At 35.7% G+C, this 12,441-nt stretch overlaps 2 protein-coding genes across 2 annotated transcripts; both read left to right on the top strand.

Moving 5' to 3' along the window:
- The first annotated feature begins 1,633 nt into the window (after positions 1-1,633).
- On the top strand, positions 1,634-5,151 carry LOC125211481 (rust resistance kinase Lr10-like). The gene is made up of 4 exons (XM_089067987.1): positions 1,634-2,560; positions 3,601-3,621; positions 3,728-3,760; positions 3,854-5,151. Exons 1-4 carry the CDS (start codon positions 1,774-1,776, stop codon positions 4,942-4,944), a joined length of 1,932 nt encoding a protein of 643 aa, XP_088924113.1. The 5' UTR covers positions 1,634-1,773; the 3' UTR covers positions 4,945-5,151.
- Positions 5,152-7,203: 2,052 nt separating this feature from the next.
- Positions 7,204-12,380, top strand: LOC125215111 (Protein phosphatase 2C family protein). The gene is made up of 9 exons (XM_048116431.1): positions 7,204-7,621; positions 8,181-8,479; positions 9,091-9,218; positions 9,621-9,719; positions 10,514-10,672; positions 10,790-10,876; positions 11,224-11,315; positions 11,532-11,606; positions 11,968-12,380. The coding sequence occupies exons 2-9, from the start codon at positions 8,226-8,228 to the stop codon at positions 12,223-12,225; spliced, it is 1,152 nt and encodes a 383-aa protein (XP_047972388.1). The 5' UTR covers positions 7,204-7,621; positions 8,181-8,225; the 3' UTR covers positions 12,226-12,380.
- The last annotated feature ends 61 nt before the right edge of the window (positions 12,381-12,441 follow it).

Raw genomic sequence — 12,441 nt, 5'->3', positions numbered from 1 at the left:
GAACTGAGATAGGCTATGAAATAGCCTCTTACTATTGTGAGTGCTATTATAGTCTTGTTAGCAGTCATTACAATATTATAAAATTAAGTGAAAATTATTATTTAAATTATACTCCCTCCGGTCCCCATCAAATGTCTCATATTTTCTTATTTGGACGGTGCATAATAAATGTCTCATTTCAATTTTTACCATTTTTAGTAGTGTACTTTACATTTCACTAATTCATTCTCTCTCACAATTTATTATAAAACTAATATGTAAAAGTAGGACTAACATTCCACTAACTCTTTCCACTTACTTTTACTAAGAAAATTAAATAATTTTTTAAAATCTATATCAGTCAAATATAAGATATTTAATGGGACTAGAAGAAATAATTTTTAATTAACTTCTATTCTAGGGACGAAGGCACATTGGACTCCTAGGCCCATCAGCTATTTGAAAATTATGAAAATTATCGCTCTGGACTTGCTACATGGAATTGAATCCTCTTAGCCCCAAATCTATATTAAGACTCCCATAGTCTTATAAAATATTATCACATTTTCATTTTTAATTTGTCTTATAAAAAATATCATATTTTCACTTTTGAAAAAAATTCTCTCTCGCCTGGCGATGTTACTTATAGTTGCAGGTTATGTTAGTGTTTTATAAATTGAAGAAAGCCACATATTTAGCATTACCTTTATTTATGTATTTTTATTTTTTCTCATGGAAATAAACTGATAATCGCGTTGAAAGTGCAGCCTATGTTGACTTCAAACTAAAAAAATGTCAACGGCCTGAGCACCGTGTTCACCTATATGCGGTGCATATGCACCGACGTATCATCAACCCAATAAATGAATCAATCCCTCACTAATTTTTGCCCTTGAAATAGTTTAGGAAACACTTGCTGAAATGAAGAAATTATTTTCGTGAAATCAATTTGATTATTCAAATAAATACATCGTTTAACTTGAGCGTTCAATAACACATTTAACTATTGTTTTGATAAGATTTCTAGTAAAGTCAAAGCATAAAAATAATTCAAATTTAACATAGAATTTAATAAACCTTGAAAATTCCTATTTCTATTGTAATTTCTACCCTGAGTAAATAGGAGTAACAAAAGATAGAGTAATTAGCTATGGTTTAAGTTATAATAGTTGAAGATAAATTTATAAATTCTCAAATTTAACTAGTAAGTAGTACTATTGTCTATTATTACATGTCTCATTTTGCTATTTTGGAACTTCTATTATTACATACTCCGTATTTTATTACAATTTTATTATATTTTATAAATATTAGTATATGATATTTTACTAACTCATTTTACTTAAATTTATTCATAAAAATTAATATATAAAAGTATAATTCAAATTCCACAAACTATTTCCAGTTAATTAGTCCGTACTTCACATTTCTAACTTTTGAGCATTTGTGATGCCAAAAAGTAGTAAATAGTACTCCTATTTATAAAAAAAATTCTACTTACTACATAAAACTATCAAATTCTACTTACTACATAAAAATTCTAATTAAACGAACAAATTATCTGTAAATAATTTAATTAAGTTGCTACTTAATTTAATGCGTATAATTGGATGGGTGCATGGACACCGGCAGCAGCAGGAAGACGCTTCTCTACTTGGTCAGCAATGGAAGTATCATCCATCTTCACAGCTCCTCATTGACTTCTTCACCATTCCTTTTTTGAAGCTCTGTATATGCATTCATCTTTCTTCTCCTTCCCTCAAAGATCACAACTTTACATCAAAATTCCCCAGAATGTCACAAAACAGAAGCCTATCTACAATTGCAAGCATCCCAATTCTCCTCCTTTTCCTCACTGCCAATTGCTTAGCCCAAAACAACAACAACAACAACTGCGCCTCCTCATTTTGTGGCAACGTCAGAATCAGCTACCCTTTCCGATTAACAACCGCCCCCAAATCCTGCGGCCACGACGGCCCCGGGTTCGAGCTCGATTGCCGCAGCAATCAGACAATTTGGGCGCCGAAATCATCATCGACGAGGTACATTGTTCAAGACATCAACTACGAAACCTACTTCATTAGAGTAGCTGATCCCGCCCTAAACCCCTCAAATTTCTCATCTTGCCCTGTTTATTCCAACAATTACGATTCATGGCCGGATATATTCAGTGGCTTCTTCGATTTCAACATACCTGTGTCGTTTATGTACTGTCTCTCTCCTGTGGATTCCCCCAATTATGCTGAGGGGCCTTTCTGTGGGAATATGAGTGGGATTTTCTCTAATTCTTCGAGAATTTATAGTTATCTTATGTTGGGAGAGGATGTTAAGGTGTCGGATGTGGAGGAGGGGTGCTCGGTTTATAGGGTTGTTTGGACTTCTGGGCTTAGGGGTGTGAGGGGGGGTGATTCTTTGAAGGGGATTTATGATGCTTTGGGGTATGGGGTGGAGCTTTCGTGGTACCGTGCTCTCTGCGGGGAGTGTGATAGGAGTGGCGGGTATTGCGGCTTGCAGGGGAGTCGGATCACTTGCAAACACTACTGCATGGAGGATACACCTATCTCCGAGCTGAGTTTCAAATGTGAGTCACATCTTTTGATTGAAAGTTATAACTACTGTCTTGATCTTGTTTTGTGTGTTGATTGATTCACTTTGAGATTGTTGGAATGGTCACACTTGGTAGCATTGTAAGCCGCATCGCATGCTTAGCTTATAACTGTCGTAATCTTGTTTTGTGTATTGCTTCACTTAATTTGAGATTGTTGGAATAGTTAACTTTTGCTTAGGTTAAACTGTCCCAATCTTGTTTTGTGTATTGATTCACTTTGAGATTGTTGGAATAGTAACACTAAGTAGCATTGTGAGTCACATCATTTTTATGTATTGATTCGCTTTGATATTGTTGACATTAGGTAGCATTGCTATGAATCGTTCATTCGAATCCGCATTCTTTATGTAAATCTGTCGAGATTGTTGGGGTAGAAACACTAGGTAGCATTGCAAGTCACATCTTTTGCTAGTTATAACTGTCTCAATCATGTTTTATGTAATGCTTCACTTTGAGATTGTTGTAATAGCCACACTTAGGTAGCATTTAAGTCACATCTTTTGCCTAGCTTGTAAGTTGTAACTGTCAAAATCTTGTTTTTGTATATTGCTTCACTTTGAGATTGTTGGAATAGTAACACCAGTTAGCATTGTTATGAACCGATCACTAGAATCAACATTGTATAAATCTGGCGGGATCAATAAGTTATCAAAAAATTTAATCAAAACTTTTAGTTCAAGGGAACAAGTAGAATCACTTCATCACAGATACAATGAAATATCTCGAGTTACATCTTTTCCTTAGCTTATAACTGTCACAGTCTTGTTTTGCGTATTGATTTGCTTCGAGATTGTTGGAGTTGTAACACTAGGTAGCATGGGTAAGTCACGTCTTTTGCTTAGCTTGTAACTGTCCCAATCTTGTTTTGTAGTATATTGATTCACTTTGATATTGCTCGTGTTTCGTATTTTTCGCTGCCTAATTCAACTTTGATGATCTTTGAGCTAAGTGCCTGATTTTCTCATTTACCGACTTCTTGTTATGCTGATGTTGCTTTCACTTGAACAATGCAGGTAAAGTCAACTACTGGGGACGTGAGTACTGTTCTATCTTCTCAAACCTTCATTGTCTTTCTAATATTTTCCTCTGAATCTGTTTCCACATGGATGTCTCTTCTAACATATTTCCCTGTTCCGACAGTGATTGTCGGGGTTTACGCGTTGATTGCATTTGGTAAGATCACAACCTTCATTCAATTAACTTTTCAATATTGTGTGAAATGCTAGTGTAATCAAGTTTAATTGTTCATTGTTCATGACTATACAGGTGCACTTGTTGCTCTGAGATTCGTGATAGGATTCCCGATCCTGGTCGGGCTAGTGGTGCGCAGATGGAGGAGACGGCATCTAGCAATGGACGAAACCATCGAAGAATTTTTGCAGGGTCAGAACAACCTCACCCCTATAAAGTACACCTACTCCGAGATCAAGAAGATGACGAACAATTTCAACCAGAGATTGGGCGAAGGAGCCTACGGAACTGTGTACAAAGGGAAGCTTCGAAGTGGCCCGTACGTTGCAGTGAAGATCATGGGGCAGTCTATGCCCAGCGAGCAAGAGTTCATCAGTGAGGTCGGCACAATAGGCCGGATCCACCATGTCAATGTGGTGCAGCTTATCGGCTTCTCGGTCGAGGGCTCCAAGTGCGCCTTGGTTTACGAGTATCTGCCAAACGGCTCCCTGGACAGGTACATTTTCAACCAGCAAGGTCTAGAGGTGACCGCGCTGAGGTACGAGAAGATGTTTGAAATCGCGCTCGGGGTGGCCCGTGGGATTGACTACCTGCACCGTGGTTGCGAAATGCAAATCTTGCATTTCGATATCAAGCCTCATAATATTTTGCTTGACGACAAGTTCAACCCGAAGGTGTCTGATTTCGGACTGGCGCAGCTGTACCCGAGCGATGGCGGTAGTTTCGTGAACCTGTCGGCCGGGAGGGGCACGATGGGGTATATGGCGCCGGAGATGTTTTACAAGAACGTCGGGGGAGTCTCCTACAAGGCGGATGTGTACAGTTTCGGGATGTTGCTGATGGAGATGGCGGGGCGGAGGAAGAATGTGAACCCCTTCGCGGAGGAGGAAGGGCAGATTTACTTCCCGTCGTGGGTGTACGAGCAGCTTAGCAGTGGGAAGGAAGTCGAGGTGAAGGATGCGACGGACGAGGAGAGGAGGATGGTGAAGAAGATGGTGATCGTGGCGTTGTGGTGTATACAGATGAAGCCTAGCGATCGGCCTCCGATGAATAAACTGGTCGAGATGCTCGAGTCCGATGCGGAGCTGCAGCTGCCGCCGAAGCCTTTCATGGCTCCGCGGGAGATCGCAGACGATCGCGGAACGAGTGGAACTCCTTCGTTGTAGGAAACGAAACTCGTGAGATCGGATTCGTTGTTGGTATCATGTTATAGAATGTTCAAATGTACGTGAGATGTTATAGAAGCTGTTGTTTGTGCATAGATCGGTTTAACTGACAAGAATTATAACACATGTAAATCTCTTTTTCTTTCTCTTCGGGATATCTAAATGTTACTCCTATTATTTGTGTATAGAGAGGGGCTTAGGGTTCAATTTCCACCATCTTTTAGTTTAGATATAAATTCTTTAATATACTTGTTAAATTCTGGTTTTATGTATATAGCTTTAAATTTGGATTGTAAATTGCTGAATTATTGATTAGGTTTGATTTTCAAAATTATGAAGGTGATGTGATTTGATAATTTATTTATGTGGCACTATCCGATAAATAATGTCATATTGTAAGTAACAAAATGAGATGTATTATAATAATTTTAATTAGTTTGTATTCGCCCATTCATAAGAACTAGTATCAACCCCGTGCGTTACACGGTTTATTAAATTTTCTCATATAAGATTGAAAATTTAAATAAAATAAATTATGATAAAAAATAAAATTATACAGAGTTTTTAATCACTAATACAATATAAACCAATGACATTTAATTACGAAGCAATTTTGACTTTTGGTAATGTTGAAAAATCAAAATAACTTTCCATATTGTCTTGTAGATTTTTTTTTAATAATGTTGAAATTTTAATTTAATACTTATATTGGAATTAATTACATTGTTCATCAATCCATTTAATTACTAATCATATAACATTCAATAATTTCACTATTAGAAAATCAATTAACAATAGCAAATTAGTCAAGTCCATTAATAGATCAAAATGCAACCAAGAAATAAAAATTTCAATAAAAAATAGAATCTAAAATCATTTATGCTCATGCAGCTCTGTCCCATCGCCCATCGACCCTCATCTATCTCCAATAGCTCACCGTTTCCAACACTTTCATCTGCGTCGACACCATCTTCTCAGCCAAGCCAGTTTGCTCCCATATGTAGATAAGAACTTCAAACATAGTCAACTACAGACCCCCATATTGCACTTTGAGAAATATTTTCATTCGTGAATAATGCGAACACAACTTATCATTTGTACTATAAAATTTTATAAAATACTTATCAATTTCAAAACCAAATTTGGCAATGTGAATGCGTCCATGATATCAACCTTTGATTGATAAAGTTATGGTAGACTGCTAATAGAGAAATCTCATTTCCATAGTTTTAACTATCCTCTCTGATAAGAACATAACAACAAATATCAGTAACATAATAATTACACTTAAAGAATGTGTAAAATGTAGAAATATGAAAATATACTATTAATAAAAAGCAAGAATCATACTGAAAACAAATTCGTAGAAAATTCAGTGATGTAATAGATTATAGGTAAAGGTAATGAGAAAGTGAGTAATAAGCTAGTGAATGGCACATATATATAGAAAAAAAATATAGAGAAGTTATAGTGTGTTAAAAATTTACATTAAATTATTATTAATACAATTCCTAATAATGGGACGGTTACAAAGTTACAAATCTTCTAATTCATGTAACCCCAATTCCATGGTTGATCTATATGTAATGCTTATTATTGAAATATTGAGATTAAATTACAATTATTAAAAATTTATAACGGCCAAAAATTTATATACCTTTATGAAGAAAACTTCCAAGCCAAATATTTGTAACGGCCAAAATATAAATAGATGAATTGACTCAAATATTTTCACAAATGGTGATTAAATTTGTAACAGCTATATTTATAAATTGAATTAATTTTTTGATTGGTCAACTAAAATATCTAAATTTTATTAAACAATCCAAAACTTATAAATATTTGCAATTAAGGGCAAAACTCGTCTTTTATATATGTATAGATATAAACTTCGGAAAAGAGAGATTGAAATGTGACTAACTAGTTGAGCTCAACTCATAAGAGAGAGAAGCTTGCAAAAATATGAAAATAGACTAATTTTGTGGAACCAACTAAAACAAACTACTTTATAGATTCAATTTTTTTAAATAGAGGCAATATTAAGAAAGAATGAGATTGAAGAGTGAAAATGAGTGAAAAATAAATAATGAAAGATACTATAAATATATTAAATTATTTAATTTAGTTTTAATGACAGATTATTTAAATTATCAATCTATCTGGAATAATATGAATCAATAATGCATCTGCACAATATTTTTTATCAAAGACAATATTCACGCATATTTACGCTCAGATATTATGATTGTGCCACGTCGCCTTCACTCTCTCGGTGACAATTTCTCTCTCTCACTCTCTCTTTCTACCATCCGCCAATCCACAACAAAATTCATTTTCATCCGCTCCACTACCAACAGTGCTACTGCTACCAATAAATCAATCTGTCTAGGGTTTCCTGATTCCGAGACCGATGTTTCCGTTATCATCACGAGCTTGGATTTTTTCTTTTTACTAGTTTTCATTAAAAAAAAATGGATACCGATTCCTTTTTCTGAATGATGCAGCCAGGATCTTCGGCGATCTTATATTTGATCCGATTCATTGTTCCATTTTAAACCGATCGATCTGTTATTCGTTGATTGATTACTCATAAAGCGTGATATTCGTTAAGTGAAATGCTCGTGGATCTGCATCTCGGCGTGTGACTTTGCAGCTCGACGAATCGACTATTTTTAGTGTAAGAGCTGCTATTTATTTTGAATCTCTTTTATATGTAAGCTCTATTCGGAGCTGATTCCTTGCAGCTTTTTGTAGTACTGTGGAAACTGAACACTGTTAAAGATTGTTAGTGAAAAAAATGGAATACTTATAGTTTGAATGTGACTTGTTTGTCTAATTAATGAAGAATGCAAGTAAATTGAGATTTCATCGTGTCAAAGTCGGTTCATTAACTGCAAATGCGTGTAGTTTTCTAATTGTTGAATCCCATGGTATGAGCTTATTTCTAAAGTAATTACTCAACGACAAAAGCTTTGCTTTGTTGTGTTCAAATCTTTTTTTGCCAAATTGAAAGAAAGAGATGAATGCTTATGGTTTAGCTAATCCATTTCAACTTGATTTGATGGTTTACAAAATTAGTTCATTCTTTCACCATTCATCACTCGGGAGTAGTGTTGATGAAATGTATAAATAATCCAACTTAAATGTATAATAGCGATATAATGAAGCTGATTCATTCTCTTTAGTACTGTAGTATCTTTTTTTAACTGTTCTTTTTCTTTTTGTGTATTTTGCAGTACTGGATTATTAGATTCAATTTTGGATCAAGGCATCTGCTTTAGATGTTATGCAACAGAGTCTTGAGTGCTGTAAATCTTTGGGCGGGACATATCAGGAGACAAACTGAGGTCGCGCGGTTAAGATATATCTGTGGAGGTTTAAATACCACTGACCTCTGCCCTTATTTGTCGAACTATAAGCTCGGAAGAACAAGAACAATGATGGTGGATTGTGGAGAAAATGCTAGAGGACCTGTGGTTGATGCTTTACCTGAGAAGGATGACGATGGTGGCTATGCTAGTGGCGGATGGAGCAGGTGATTGGATTTTGAATTTAATAACTTTTGTTGGTATATCTTTCGTAATTATCTCACGTGGAAAACACTGCTGCATATATTAGTTAATTTTGAAAGTGATGCATGCAATAATTTAGTTAGGTTCCTTTTATAGTCTTAACTTGTGCATTCAGTTGTCCTGGACACATGCTTCTTTTGCACCATGATATATATGAAGTAGTGAATGAATATGTTATATATTGCCATTTTCTTTTCATCCTTCCTTTCAGATCAAACAATCAGTTGTCCTTGCATGTTCTTTAATTTTATATCTACATTTTTGATGCTTTAATTGGCGTGTCATGCAAATGAAATTTACCCATTTCCTTCTAAAGTTGTCAACCAGAAAATGAGTATTCATTCTAACCCTCTTCTTTCTTGTCCCCAATGGTAGAATCAGTTGAATATGCATTCGTTTGAGTTTGTAGCCTAGATAATTATTTTTACGTCTTTTCTCCTGGTTCATGTAACATGCAAAACTTGATGAATTAGCTTTTTTTGTCTGCTAATCTACTTGTTTCTGCTCATAGCTCAAAATTCTTCTGATGTGAAATGATTGAAGGCATAATCACATCTAATTTCTTGATTAACAGTGAAGATGCGAGATTAAGCTGTGGATATGCCAGCTTTAGAGGAAAAAGGGCTAGCATGGAGGACTTCTATGACATTAAGGCTACCAAGATTGATGGGCAGTCAGTCTCCCTCTTTGGGATATTTGATGGTCAACTCTTATCCTATAAGTATTATAGTACTTTTTTCCTAAAATTTTGTATTAATTGCCAAAGGAATAGAGTACCTGCTGGAGGGAGCAAATCGTAATCTAAGTTGCACATCTAAAGACATCTAAAGAGATGACTGCTTATAACACTGTCCGTATATGAATGAATTTTAATAAGGAATATAAGTATTTTCCAATTGTTCGTGTATAAATGAAATAATGAATTATAAAATGTTTGTTTAACATAATTAAATTCTCAGATTTGACTGCATGACCTCAACGTTTATTGTAAAAAGGATGACTTGTAATGTTTGTAGCTAACTATTACTCCTATTTCTCTGTTCATCTGAATATACTTTAAATTGTTTGAGAATATTACTCTTATTTTTATATGGGGCATGGCAGGTCATGGTGGCTCTCGCGCTGCTGAATATCTGAAGGAACATCTCTTTGGGAATCTAACGAAACATCGAGAATTTATTACGAACACAAGAAAGGCTATAAGTAAGTTGAGGCACACTATATAAGTCATTTTGTATAACCAAATTTTGATCTTCGATTGCATGAAATGTTTGTTTTTCCTTTCTCCTTTGGGTGGACACCAGACTCTGTTGGTAATCTAGGATACTTTGGTAAACACTAATCAGAAATCCATGCTTTAACGAATTGAAATATTTTCTGCCTTGTTTCGGCTACGCAAGAGATCAGCTGCCTCACTTAGAACTTGCCTCGACTCTATGCAAAATATTATGCACCTATATTTTATATTGTTACCTTTCAATGGTATAATTTCTTCCCTGCATCTCAGGCTCTTCATGTGTGATGCAACATTGAGTATCAATCTAGCCATTTATTTAGGTGATAAAGTGAACTAACTTATCTTTTATAGATTCTTAAGTGGCACCTGATAATAATTAGTGAAGATTCTAGCTAGCTTGAAGTTCAAATTAGGCTTCGTACTTGTTACTTTTGTTATCAGATAACATATGAATTATGAGAAATGAAGTATTTATGCAGAGCATCATTTGGAACGTGATAGTGATAATCTGTTTCAAATGCCTCTAAATTTCATAACCCTTACAAACTTTTGGGTACTTGATTTATTGGGAAATTGTGTATTCTTATGTTCACTGTATCTGATCTTTTAGAACTGTTATATCTATGCTGCTGTCATGTTTGACTAAATTAGCTTCGTTGCATGGTAAGAAATCCTTTTATCTTAGAAAGATTAGGTGTAGTGGTCGTCTGTTGATAACATGTGTCTTGTAATTTACCTAATAACAATTACAAAACCACAGGTGAAACATATCGGAAGACCGACAAAGACTTTCTGGATTCTGAAAAGGAGACATTCCGAGATGATGGCTCAACAGCTTCAACAGCAGTTCTGGTAGGCAACCACCTTTATGTTGCAAATGTTGGAGACTCTCGAACTATTATATCAAAGGCTGGAAAAGGTACTACATGATCTCATATTTTCTTTTTAACTATCTCAGATTTTAGGCATTTGATACTTCAATCAAATATTGAGGTCATAACTTTCTCAACTAATTTTCTCTCTCCATGTTTGACAGCAATTCCACTCTCAGATGACCACAAACCCAATAGAAGCGATGAGAGGAGAAGAATTGAAAATGCTGGAGGCGTTGTGATGTGGGCAGGTTTGGTGATCTTTCATCATACAAGACTCTTGTGCTTCTCATACAACTATAGCAAGAAGCATTGTCCTCTTTAGAATGGTGTCCTTTAGCTTTTGTAATTGAAATCCTTTCCATGCTGATATTCACTGGAGGGATCTAATTAATGGTCCTTTTTCTGCTTTCCATATTCTGTCAGCTGGGTGGCTGATTATCATAGGATGCAAGAAAGAACCGATTATTTGCGTCAATAATATTCTTGAGTGTTCATACATTTCTGATAAAATGTTATCTTGTTGTTCTATTTGTTGACAGGTAAAATTTTATGCTCAAAGTCTGACTGGATGATCTTTTATAAATGTTTGTGTTAGGTACTTGGAGGGTCGGAGGTGTCTTGGCCATGTCTCGTGCTTTCGGAAACCGCATGCTGAAACAATTCGTTATAGCTGAGCCTGAGATTCAGGTACTCGCAATTCTGTCACTAATGTTTTGACACGTTAGATTTTGCTGGTAAAAGGATTAGCCTGAGAGTTGAGCTCTCATAAGTTGCATTGATAGTCTAAAAATAAAATGTGCTCTAAATTACGATGTAATCGAGTGTCAGGTACTTATATGGTTGACCAATTTTAGTTCCGGTTCTTGGTTCAGAACACGTCATTTTATCATTTTACTGCTACAGGACCTGGAAGTTGATCGAGATCTTGAATGGCTTGTGCTTGCCAGTGATGGACTTTGGGATGTTGTACCCAACGAGGTAATTATTTTCACACATTTTTATCAGCAGTTTTCACACATTCGCTACCCAAAATTGAGTTTCTTCGAATGAAGACCTTCATATCTTGAGTTTTATGCACAATAAGCAAGATATAACTGGTCACTTGACTCCCCACGTCACAGACATTTCAGATAGAGTATAAATTTTGAGTGATAACCGAAGCGGCTCGTATTCAGAAGTAACACGGTAGATGGTCCATCAAATACTAGTTGAAATTGAATGTGTTTGTTTAGTTTGAGTTTAACATTTGATGCTCTAGGATTTTGTAATATTAGTTGAGATAGTTGGTTATATACCGTAGAAGTAATGCCAAAGGCACTGGGTGAACACCGTTTTTCAGGATGCTGTTTCGATAGCCCAAGCAGAAGAAGAGCCGGTGGCAGCTGCGCGGAAACTGACAGAGACCGCCTTCACTCGTGGTAGTGCAGACAATATCACCTGTATCGTTGTCAAGTTCCAACACGAGGAAGCGGGCCCCAACCAAGACGCTGAAGCTGAAGTTGAAGTTGAAGTTGAAACCCAGACAACGACAAGCAGAACCGGAGAATCGGAGCCAGCTTCGAAAGAAGAAGAGCCTCAGAAAACTCAGAACTGCTGATCACTTGTTGACTGGCTGGTTGTGATTCGTTCATTCATTGGTTTGTAAGTTGTGTTTTTTTTATACTCCTTTTTGAAATAAATTGATTCACTCAGTTTTAAACTAATCTGAATTTTTTGGTTGGTAATGGTAATAAACTAATAATGATATCTCAATAGAGGTAGCACTATGGCGCATCCTTAATTCGAGTCACAACGTACTTCCAACCTCGTGCTG

The sequence above is a fragment of the Salvia hispanica genome, chromosome 3 (genome assembly GCF_029641045.1).
Source record: "Salvia hispanica isolate PSC_SH4W2 chromosome 3, Shi_PSC_v1, whole genome shotgun sequence".
In the NCBI taxonomy this organism is placed as follows: Eukaryota; Viridiplantae; Streptophyta; class Magnoliopsida; order Lamiales; family Lamiaceae; genus Salvia; species Salvia hispanica.
Note: the sequence above shows the minus strand (reverse complement) of the source record. Positions and strands in the feature narration are given on the sequence as shown.

Excerpts from the sequence above, each read along its gene's own strand:
- LOC125211481 (XM_089067987.1), top strand. The coding sequence starts at position 1,774 with ATGTCACAAAACAGAAGCCTATCTACAATTGCAAGCATCCCAATTCTC. Across the intron at positions 3,622-3,727 it reads TAAAGTCAACTACTGGGGAC|TGATTGTCGGGGTTTACGCG; the intron begins GTGAGTACTGTT and ends CTGTTCCGACAG. Across the intron at positions 3,761-3,853 it reads TTACGCGTTGATTGCATTTG|GTGCACTTGTTGCTCTGAGA; the intron begins GTAAGATCACAA and ends ATGACTATACAG.
- LOC125215111 (XM_048116431.1), top strand. The coding sequence starts at position 8,226 with ATGTTATGCAACAGAGTCTTGAGTGCTGTAAATCTTTGGGCGGGACAT. Across the intron at positions 8,480-9,090 it reads GCTAGTGGCGGATGGAGCAG|TGAAGATGCGAGATTAAGCT; the intron begins GTGATTGGATTT and ends CTTGATTAACAG. Across the intron at positions 9,720-10,513 it reads GAACACAAGAAAGGCTATAA|GTGAAACATATCGGAAGACC; the intron begins GTAAGTTGAGGC and ends ACAAAACCACAG.